At 30.0% G+C, this 12,440-nt stretch overlaps 1 protein-coding gene and 1 pseudogene across 1 annotated transcript; one reads left to right on the top strand and one right to left on the bottom strand.

The window, feature by feature from the left end:
* Positions 1-368: 368 nt before the first annotated feature.
* LOC118060745 (probable WRKY transcription factor 65) lies at positions 369-2,362 on the bottom strand. The gene is made up of 3 exons (XM_035074008.2): positions 1,967-2,362; positions 1,627-1,776; positions 369-1,048 (listed from the first exon to the last, which is right to left on the bottom strand). Exons 1-3 carry the CDS (start codon positions 2,098-2,100, stop codon positions 526-528), a joined length of 807 nt encoding a protein of 268 aa, XP_034929899.1. The 5' UTR covers positions 2,101-2,362; the 3' UTR covers positions 369-525.
* Positions 2,363-12,013: 9,651 nt separating this feature from the next.
* The window catches only part of LOC118045358 (U-box domain-containing protein 17-like), a 2,936-nt pseudogene continuing 2,509 nt past the window's right edge, over positions 12,014-12,440 (top strand).

Genomic DNA, 12,440 nt, shown 5'->3' with positions numbered 1-12,440 from the left:
TTTTTTTTTTTAATTTTTCTTTCCTTAGAAATTTTTAAGAAATTGATCATGAATTTTTTTCATAAAATACTGTAATAAAAAAAAGGGGGTTTGATGACAAGATTTGAAAAAGAAATAAAGAATTATTGTAATGTGACAAACTTAATTTTAGTAAAAACATTGTCTAATAATTTATGATAATGCAAGAGAAAGACAGTAGGAAAAACAAAAAAAAAAATCCAAATGATAAAGAATGAATGAATGGTTACCTAATTATCAACGAAACTGTTAATTGGGACAGCTAGCATTTGTTTTTTTGGGTAAATTAATGAAAATCCATTCTGAGAAGGCATATTATGCTTAGTTAATTACAAGTGGATCGTGACGGATTTCAGAATTGGAGTTTTATTCACTTACTACACTGAAATCCAAGGCAAGGAAGAATATTAAAAAGAAAAAGAAAAAAAAGATTGTTTCTTTGTTATCTCGTGGTGCTCTCAAACACACACCTTTCAATTTTATAACACGTTAATAAACGACGTGCCGTCAGCAGATCTGAACCTGTGGTCCTACACCACTACGCTGATGCCTGAACACCGACGAGCACTCCGGCAACTCTCCAAGATCGGCAAACAACGACTCATCCTCATCTCCCATCGGAAAAAACATTGATGCCATGTCAGCATCTGCCTCTCCCTCTGCAAAAAAAGGTGTCTCAAGTATAGTTGAAGAGGTTGTCTCGATTTCACCAAACCATGAAAATTCATCTGAAGTTGTAGTAGTAGATATGAGTGACCCGTCGTTTCCAAGATCCGTGAACTTTTCTTCGTACTCGGGCTCTGTGTTATCAGGTTGGGTTGTGGAGCCTTCGGGTTTGGTAGTAGTGTTGTGTTTTGGAGAGGAGGAGTTATGGTGGTTCTTATGATGGTTGTTGGATCTAGAAGGAGGTGGCGAAGGGTGGTTGTGTTCACAGGAGTAGGTGATAACCAGCATTCTTGGGTCCACTTTACTCCTCTCTACTTGTTTTCTAGCTGGACAGCCCTTCGAACTACTACACCTATAGTAGCCTCTGTAGACAACAAAACATAAAACAAGAAGTACCTTATCAATATCTTGAAATTCTTGATCAACATTTTTTATCTATCATGTTCTTGAAAAAAAATAAACAAAGAAAGAAGAGAAGATTACATGTTGTTATAATCATCTTTTATATATATGCATTTGATATATAATTAAAACGCATTAAAAAAAAAAAAACTCAAAATCAGAAAGCAGTCTGGACAATGTCTTGATTTACATGACCATGCTTGCATGATCTGTGGCGATGGAAAAACTCGCCACTTATTATCTATGGCAACGAAGAAACTGCCGCCAGAGAACGGATTTGTAGAGAGTTCAATTTTTATATTTGAAAGATATTGATCAAATATATTTGCATAATTCTGCAACTAATCACATATATTTACAGTAAAGAAATGCCCTGGAAGCATAATCTCCGTCGCCATAAGTTTTTTACGAGGAGTTTTCATTCATTATTTCTTCTGGAACAGAAAGAATCAGTCCAAATTAATTTAAACAAGATACACTTCAGTGAAAGAAAAAGGAAAGATGTGTGTGATCGGAGTTGGAAGAAGAGGGAAGGGTTACCTGGGGTAAGGTGAGCCTTTGATTGGCTTTTGGCCATACTTTCTCCAAGCCCAAGAATCAGACGGCGGTGAAGCATTTTCGCCCTTCAGCCTTGAGCCTTCTAAGTCCTTGATTGGCGCTGTCACAACTCTTTTTTGCATGGCCTTCTTACTGAGACAAACACCATTAGGTCAAATATTTCGTTTTCGGCACGTGCATGCTTATAAAACAACCATGGACATGCCATTTCTTCCTCTCTTTCTCTCTCTCCAACCAAGCACACATACACCATGATCTCAAACTCTGCGAAATTCTTCTGAATAATTCTAATAAATGGGATATGTAAAGATTAATTAAGTACCTTCGTTTGGTAGAGGAAGTAGAGGGCATCTTCATATCGTTAGAAGGAGGTGATTCTGGACCGCTTTCCTGAGCACTATTGTCATTTTCTTCTTGCTCAGTGATCAGAGGGTTGATGTTGAACCTTCTGTCCATTGATGCTCTTAATTTGCCGCCGCAAGAGAGCTGATTTATGTACTTACTGGATGCCCTTAATCACCAAGGACATTCAGATGCCGGCAAAGATGATGACCGCAGAGGAGGACAAGGAGAGAGAGAGAGAGAGAGAGGATAACTAAGAAGGGGTTTAGATGGTGATGTGAAGAGAAAAAAGAAATGGGGGAGAGGGTGGAGAAAGAGAGGTGATAGCCCTTTCAAAAATTGGCCGCCATGTTGACAGATGCGCTTCTGATATTTACATTATTGAGGCTGTGCAAGCTCATGTGAATATAATCCAAAACTTATTTTTCTATTGCAATTTGATGACGACCCTTCCTTCCTAGAACTTTGATTATTCCAAACCCATGTCTTGATTGGAGCTCCACCAATCAACACGCTTCATTTTTTGCCCTACTATATTATACCTTTTCTCCTCTTGTTTTTTGTTTAGCCTTTTTTATTTTTTTCCCAACAACCACCTAAACATATTTTATAGGAGTACATAGTTTTTTTTTTTTTTTTGAGGCTTCAGACAAAAAATTAATATATGATTAAGTACTTTGATTGAGACAGAAATTGTTTTTTGAAAATCCTGGGCTCCAGAACAGTTATTGAATTAAGACCGATGAACTGCTCGTTTTGGCATTGCGGTCAAATCTATTTTTTTAAAAAAATTTAAAATTTTTTTTATTTTGTTAAAATTGAATGCGGTTTGTACTTTTTGGATCGTTTTAATGTGCTGATATCAAAAATTAATTTTTAAAAAAATAAAAAACATTAGTGGCATGCTTTTCGGCACGAAAAGCTATTTAAAAAGCAACCGCTACCACACTCTCAAACACCCTCTAAAGAATTGATCATTTACTACTCCCAAGTTCAAGTTCACATTGTACACAGCCATAGAAAATAAATGTGCTCTCTCTACAATCAAGGGAAAGTTTTTTTTTATTTTGGAGCGTCCTTGATTTTTTTTTTTTTTTTTGCTTCATTGAAGGAAAAGAGAGATATAACGAGGTTATCCATTCCTTATTTTAAGTTATATATATAGTATATCCTTATGTCTTATGTTAGATGTAGTTTCTTTTTTTGAATAATCATTGAAACTATACTAAAAAGACCATAAAATCAATAGCTAGAATAATATATAGATGAAACAGAAAAAAAAAAAAAAAAAAAAAGAAGAAAAAAACTAGTGTTTGTCAGCTATAAAAAAAAAACAATTAAAAAAAAAAAAAAAAACCCGGTGAAACTCGACTGATTCGGTAATTTTGTTTAAAATTCAATTACAATTCATTAACTTATTTATTTATTTATTAATATGACAAAATAATTAACTAAGATTTCATATTTTTATGTCCATGATCTCATCAAATATGAACGAGCAATTAGATATTACCTTCATTCAATCATTGTAACTAGTCACTAGTGTTACCTCCCCACCCTACTCCTTCTTTAATCAAAACCAATTCCTTAATCTTTAATTACTCCATCTAACCTTCATTCAATTTCATTAACTGTGTTAAGGTCAAATTATCCTGATACCCTTGTTAATTTATTGATTAATTAATGACTAACAAGTTTCTTCTAGAAGATAGAAATATCCATGAATAACTAGGTCCTTCTTATAAATGACTCAGTTTATTTTCTGTCCTGGTTAGAATTTAAAAGCCCTTACTTACAATATTCTTTTTAATTTAAGCAAGAATGCCATGGCCCTTCCATCGATTTTATAGATATATTTTTAAAAAAAATTAGCACTGTTAGCAAATTTATTTAAGGTATTGTTTGAGAATATAGTTATTGTTGCTTTTTAAAATATTTTACACTAAAAAGCATATTAAAATTTATTTTTTAAAAAAGTATTTTACACTAAAAAATATATTAAAATTTATTATTTTTTTAAAGCATTTTTAATACGTAACAACAAACCAATATCACTGGTAAAACAAAATGAAAATATAGCATATGTAAGAGGTAGTGTCACTTCCAATGATGTAACATATATTTTTTTAATTTTTTTTATTAAGATTTTGTGAAAACGTTTGTGTCATTCAGAGAGGTGCAATCTTTCAAAAAAAATAATTTTTATATTGTATGCTAATATTCAATAATTTACCCTGCTTCGTACCACCTCACATGGAATACGAATTTGATTTGGAAAGAGATTCTAACTAAGAACTTGATAAAGAAATATTTTTTTATATATATTGAAAAGGCTTATTTGACTTTCTACTCACAATAAAAAATAATTTACTCATGGTCGAAAAGCTATTCAAGGTTTTATATTAATAAAAAAACCTCCTATCAAGTTCCAGGTAGAATCTCTCTTCCTAAATTAAATCTCTATTAGGTGTGGTGAATCATTGTAAATTTAGAATAAAAACATATGAACCGTCAACCAATAAATAAAAAAATTTTAAAAATATATATTTCTTGAAAGGTTGCGTCAATAACCTCTCCCTTTAATACAATCTTTTTCTTAAAAAAACAATTGCAGCACACCTAGGATTGGTGCAACTGTGTTGTGAGCGGCACGACTTGTCAGAGAATTTATATTATTTTTAAAAAATAAATTTATCGTTAATTTCTAAGAACTCTCCGATTTCTCATCCGTAGCTCAAAAAACTTGTGATGAAAGAAATAATTGCGTTTGATCTGTTCCTCGAGAAGGACATCTCTTTGATAATATATATATATATATATATATATATATATATATATATATATATATAAAATAAAAGAGAGAAAAAATGAGACCAGACGGAATATATGCCATCTTTATTATTATATGTAGAAAACATCTTGTTTGAAGAGTTTCCCTTTTCTTTTTTTTCCTCAAAGAAATAAATCTTGCTGGGTTCTATCAACGCAGGCTTCAAAACTAGTTTGGCCTGGCTCTGGATACTTTATATATACATTATCCGGAATCCTTGCCATTGTTGACTAGGTCATTTGTTGTTAGGTCTACCCGTCTCTCTCGCACAGCAGAGGCATGGAGAGAGCCCATTGGCTGACTGTTACATCAAGAACACCAAAATTCAACGTGCTAGCTAAGAGTAAATTGATGCGACGAGCAGTTTGACAGCGACGTTATTTCTTTACTGTGCTGTTTTTTTTCTTAATATTCTATTACGAGGAGTGACTTTGAATCGTGTAAATGCACTGTTCCCGGCCCTGACTTCCATTAACCACGGCGACTTTCTTGCTTCTGATTTTATTTGCTTATTCATTTGTGCTTTCTCTCCTCGCGACGAACGGAAACTTCCTCATCACTATTAAAATTCCATCTCTCCAAACTCCCTCCTCCCCAGCTAACGGCCAGCACATGCTCTCTCGACATTTGTGTATTTAACAGAAAATTGCTTGCAGCATTGAGGTGTTGAATGAATATCCAATGGAATGCATATGCAGACGGTTCCCGATTCGTGCAATATGGGATCAAAGCTATATATATATATATATATATAAACAAGGCACAATTTTCACGCTGAAGTAGTGTGGGATTAATTGGGATTGGACTGGAGGACCCAATACACAATTTAGTGATTTAATTATTATTATTATTATTATTATTATTATTATTATACAATTCAATAAAAACATTTAGTATTAAATTTGTTTTTTTATTGGCTATCTCACTTTTACAACACAAATTACGAGTTTGACGGATTAATTCAATTAATTTAGTTTTTTTTTATTCATTTATTTTTTTTAATTTTATTTTTTAATATTGAGTTAATTAAAAATTAGGTTTTATGATTTGTTTCGTTTAGTTTCTATTGAGTTATTTTGATCTCATAAGTACTCTATATATAGTATTTAACAGATTAACCTGAATTGACTCAAGTTGTTTTTTATATATTTTTTTAATTGAAATTTTTTTCAATGTTATCATTCAATATTAAATTATAAATTTGACATTAACATTCGGATTGATCTAAATCAATTTGATATATTATTATTTTAATATTAAAAAAAAAAATTTATCTTGAATTTTTTTTCATTCGAGTCACTCGGATCAATCCTATATAATTTAAATTTCTTTTTACTAGAAAAAATTTAAATATTAATAATATTTAAATATTTTTTTTCATTGAAGAAAATTTTAACTTTACCCATAACATAACACCTATGAATAATCTTAGTGTTAACTAGTCGAGGTTGATTTAAACGTCTAATCTTGTAAGACCTTATTAAAATCCCCATCAAACACATTGAAACCCGATTGGTGAGACTAGTGGTGCCCATATTGATCTCACTGGTAAAAAAAATAAAAAATCAAATCAAATCGATGCCTCTGACTCTTAAAATTATCCACTTGCTATTTTAATAAATTATTTTATTTATGTTTGATCATGTCTAGCAAAATATATTTTTATTTTAATACTAATGATTCAACGGTTTCATCAATGACTAATTAGTAGTCAAATAGGATAATATATAAGCTATCCATCTCCAAAACCACTCCTAATCCACCTCACAGCACATCAATAAAACAACCTTCCATCTCCCTACCAAAACCACCACCACTAGCCCTCCTGAAACGCACCTGAACTATTAGCTTTGGCCCCTTAACCACCACCGATATTAGCCACAACAGTCACCTGAACCCTTAATGCTACCACCGAACGCGCCATCACCACCCAAAATGCCATCCATGAAACCTCCCCATGAGAAGCCAAAATTTGGCCACACAACTTAGCAAACACCACCAGCAAAACCACTCATGCTCCAACCCAAACGCGAGTAACAAAAAACCCTGAAACACCACTCAAATCATGTCATCTCCATACCAGAAACTCCAGATAACAATCTAAGAAACAACCCTCCCATAAGCATTTATTAGCCGCCATTGCTCAAGCTAATAATAGCTATGTGCCCAATAACCACCACTAGCACAACCGCAGTGAATAAGGAGAGAAAATAAGCAAACTAACACGAGGAAAAACATATATAAATCTCTGTCATTGGTTAACGATGAATATAATGGCCTTCATCAATAAGTAGACAAGATTAGTTCACCCACAAACGCGTCAGTCCATTTTTTTTTTAGACATCGATGCGTGCCACCTAGTCCACGTGCCATAAAACATGCTGATACTTGGATACATGAAGCGTCACCTTTTTATTTGATTTTTTAGCAGCTTGCAAAGTTTTTTTTCCCTCATGTTTTTGTTCATTTTTCACATACTTATTGTTGTTTTCTTAAGTTATTATTTTTTAAAATTTGATGAATTTTTTTTTCTAGTTTACATATTACTGGGATGATTTATGAATATTAATTTAAATTTGTGGTTGGAAGCAAGATTGTCCGATGGACCTGATAGAAATAGGGTATATGAATTATCTAATACTATAACTGAGAACTTGTAAACGATTAGCAGTGCTTTGACTGTTAGATGCTCACAATCAATTCCAAACTTTCAAACTCTAAAGTTCGCGGTGATATTAGACCAACAGATGCTCAAACAACCCATTTTAATGATAAATATGAACAACTCACTGCTAATTATAAATAACTTCGTCGATTGATAATGAAGATGAGATCATGGATGAGTGGTTCATATGTATCCTCTAATTGGTCCAATGATTCCAGTGACGACCAACCTCTGCCTCCTCTAGTCCCGCCTTTATTTTAGATTTATTATATTTGAACATCCAACTATTTAAATTTGTAATAATTATTTTATTTTTATACGAACTTATTTTAAAATAATAAAATAAATTTATTTTAATTATTTTCTACTTCTGTTCAATATGTTTTTTTTTAAATAATTTTAAAATATTACTAATAAGGTTACCTATGAGACAACTCCATTGGTATATTCCAAAAAAATAAAAAAGAATTACTATAAATTTCACTACTACTATTAACGCACCAATAAAATTATAGGTGGTATTTTATCGGTGATATGTTATTTTTACCAATGGATATACCGACAAGATAAAGATGATACTTTTTTTGGCGTGCTTTGTCTGCCTATAATTAAATCCATCGATATATTTATTATCAACGGACTCACCAACAATCCATAAATTACCGACGAAAGTTTTCCGATAGACTATTTTTGTCTGTGAGTCTGTCGATAACATGCATACCAACAAACTGCTAGTATAAATACCGACAAAAATTTTTGTCGGTAAAATTATTAAATCTGGTAGTGGTTAGAATTTTTATTAAATTTGATTTAAAACATTAGTAATGTTGGTAAGCATAAATTTTCATAATAATTTGATAATTCAAATTAAAATTCCAAAATTTTGAATTCATTATAACAAATAGTCCAAATGAGCTGCCTGTAAATATATTAACAAAATAGCACAATGTTATGATAACTAGTGCTTATATTAGGCAATGAAGATTACTATATTTCTAGTGCTCTCCTTCTCTTTGCCTTCACAGCAATTTCATTTCTTGAGGCGGTTCATACCAAAGATCTTGTAAAAATAATGGAATAAGGTTTAAAGTTGGTGCTTCTTTATTTAATAGTAGGAAACCGGAATGGAATGGATGAAATAAACTTAAAACATCTTAACTTGAATATGAAATTTGTTCAATTTTATTATGTATTTTAAAATAATACAAGAAATATCAATTATTTTAACTTGAACAGAATTGAATTGACAATCTTGTTACTAAGTAAAACTTCACCCTCCTCTTTCTCTCTGATCTTCTTCATTTTTCCCTAAAAAGAAAATAATACTATGTAATCTAGGGTTTGCCGAGCTTAATTTTGATGCTATTCTCTATATTGTATCTATCTATGGTGGAGGTTTGAGATATTATCTTTTATCATTTTACAAAATCATCCAAAACAAAGAATTTAAATTTATTTATATTTTCAAATTAAACACACTTCATTAGTTTTTTTTTATTCTTAAAAATTCATGCATTTGCTATTTGTTACAAGACGGCAAGAATACTAAGAAATCTGTCGGCCAATCATGGTGAGTACAGTTTGCTTTGACAATTCTAATGACTTAAGAGGCTAGTTCCCACGTGTTATAATAAGAGTAAATTAACTTTATATTATATGGTTATAAATATTTTTTGGTCTAGCGCATTAAAGATATTTTATAGCTGTCACATTTTCATTGAAAAGGATGAGATTTCTATAATAATTATATGGCGTTAAAGACGCTCTCTGAGACGGAAAAAAAATAATTAAAATCAATCCCAACGTTGCCGCTTTAAGTGGAACCTCCATTTCAATCATATAGACTTTTTTTTAAAGTGGCACCGTTTCATCAGAAAGATGCCTCATCGTGCTTAATAGACTGATTGCATATAATTAATTAAGGTGCTAGACTCCATAGACTGCGATAGAAAAATAAAATGTTAAATAGACCAGGTTAATTATTACAGTAACACCCTAAAAAAATAAAAAATTAAAATTAAAAAGGCCTTTCCCTGTGCATTATTATGCCTACTCTTGTAATTTTCTATGACTGGAACTGTTCATTTTCCTTTCTTATTTCTTATTTCTAATTTTGTGTCAAGATTTTATTTTCTTTACACATTCTTAGAAATTTAAGGTGTTTTTGCATATTTCAAAGTTGGATTGGAGACCACTTTAGTTAAATAAGATTTCAATTTATGGTATAAAAAAATAATTTAAAAAATAAGGATCAAAATAAAATAAAAAACTAACTATGCTTTCTTCATTTCTTTTTTTGTAGAAAAAGCATCTTTTTCATCCCAAAAGTATTCATTTATGCTTCTTTGTTCATCTTAATTAGTTTTAGAGTTTCATGCTTAGATCCTTATCCCTTTAATTTTAGTCCCTGAGTTTTAAGAGATTAGAGAAAGAGTCGCTAGAAAATAAAGGGTAAGATAAAAAATAACTAGTTGATCGATCACATTCCAATAATATAAAAATTAAAATTAATCTCGGTGCAATAAATTATTCTTAACAAGAGAAGTGCTATTAATATATTGCATGTGGCTCCATGGGGGTGGTCATGGACCATAAAGCATAAACTTGAATTTTAAATAGGGCTAGTTCTCCACCCTCTCGTGCTGGCTTGAAGTTAATTTCTAACATAAATCAATAAAATAAACAATTGTATTATAGATGTGTTTCATGTACTCTCTCTCTCTCTCTCTCTCTCTCTATATATATATATATATATATATATATATTAAGAAATGAAAATGTGTTGTTTAATATTATAAAATAAATTAAAAAAATATATGAACGGATAAATAAAACAAAGTTATATATTAACTCTTATTAACAAAAACTTATTTTCACATGGAAAAACCATCGTACACAAGATATGAATGATTGTAGATTGGATAAGTGAATTCATAGTTTTTGCCCTTAAAAAAACACAAAGAACTAGTCTTCGGGTAAAATGGTTCCTTTGTAAGTCTTGAATTGTTACAAGGGCATCGTGTTCTTTTTGAAAAGTTTTTTTGCATAACAAAATTACTTAATTACCCTTAACATAAAAAAAACACTTACCTATGATCTGTGAGCTTTTTTAATATTTTACCTTTTCAAGTACAGTGTAATGATTACACTGTTGGTTTTAAAACCAAAGTTCTCAAAGCTTAACTATATTGGGCTTGTTAATATTTTCATAATGATTTTTTTTATAATAATTATTTGGTCGTGGGGAAATGTGGTGTTTTGATAAATAAAAAATTAAAAAAGATTATCGATGCCTCCATTGCATAAGACAGTTGCTCTACCGCATGTGCGATTTATTCTAGTGGTTGCACTCTAGCACGTCAATAAAAGTTTTAATTATTATTGAGATTAATTAAAAAACCAAATTATCCCTAACATCAAATGATTATAACAAAAAAATCAATATGAGATTACAAATAAGCCCCTAAAATTCAATCTTTAAAAATTTTGATTTTAAGGGCAATTGAGTAGTTACAATGTTCTTTGAAGAGTAAAATTTCAAAAAAAAAAAAAAAGCCCCGGGTCTAAGTTAAGTATATTTTTTATTATTATTCTAAGGGTGTCTAGCAATTTAGTCGTGTAAATAATTTCTAAAGAATAGTAGTAACCTTGATTAATTCAAAAATTTCTAATCTATGATAATTGAAGGAGGATAAATGTGAAATATTTTCAAGGATAAAATGGTAAATCTACTATTCAATCCACAATAATCGATCTGGAAAAATATTCTAAACATGAATTAATCTTTCAAATTCACAACTTGTAAAATCATAAACCTTAGTTCAATTAAAAATTTTAATTTTTAAACTAATTTAATTTTAAAGAATAAAATCAAAACAAAATTCTCAATTTAAAATTTTACCAAAGCAAAAAAATAGCAATAAAAATAACGAGCACCAAATCTGAAAGAAAATAAATGGAGAGTGAAATTGAAAGAAAAAAGTCAAATGAAAAGGCCATACTAAATAAATAAAAAACAACAATAAAAAAAATAAGGTTCAAATCTGATATAATAAAAATTTCAAGAATGAAATTGAAAAAAAGTCCAATTTTAGAAAATTAATTAAGATAAAAAAAATAAGAAATAAAAAAGGAGGGCCAAATCCAAGGAAAAAACACTTGAATGGCTTATCTGTAAATTTAGAGGGCAATCATGAATTTCTAGAAGGAGAGAGAAAATAAGGGACAAAAAAGGGTTTTTGGCCCTAAATCAAAGGTCTGTGGACCGCTCGTGCAATCTAGAAAGGAAGAGGATATTGAGACGAATATAATGGTGTTCAGCGAAATTTGGTTGGCCCGTAGAGCTATACCGATTACTAATATTGGTTTACTCAAGTCACTTCTTTGTTTTTTAAAAAAAATATATTTATATTTTCCATGTATAACCTACAATATTTGGTTCATTATAATTGAACTTTTTAATTTATTTTGATATGGTTTTCATGATTTTATCATAATCTTATATCCCAAATTATGAATTTCACAGGTTAATCATGATTGGCAAAAGTTAGTTCAATACATTGTTATCTTAATTTTTTTTTAAAAAATATGTGTTGTATATTATATTATCATTTAAGTGTTTACAGGGCAATATGCATCAAATTATTTACTTCCTAACATCTTTATATTTTTATTTTATATATTTTTATTTGTTTTATCTTAAAGGAAATTACCATTGCTAATAACAATTTTTTTTTATTTTAATAAATACGTGATACAAATACAACTAATTTATATAAAACATAAAGATAAATTATACTAATATCTTTAAAGCATTTTAAAAACTAAGAAAAAATGTAAAACGATCAATCACCGTTTAAAAATAAAGCTAAACCCATGAATTTTAAAAATAAGAGAGAAAATATCGATTAATATTTAAATAAAAAAATAATGCAAAGAAATTATTTTTTTTTTTAAAAA

This window comes from Populus alba, chromosome 11 (genome assembly GCF_005239225.2).
Source record: "Populus alba chromosome 11, ASM523922v2, whole genome shotgun sequence".
NCBI lineage: Eukaryota > Viridiplantae > Streptophyta > Magnoliopsida > Malpighiales > Salicaceae > Populus > Populus alba.
The sequence above is the reverse complement of the archived record's forward strand: the minus strand, read 5'-3'. Positions and strand labels throughout refer to the sequence as shown.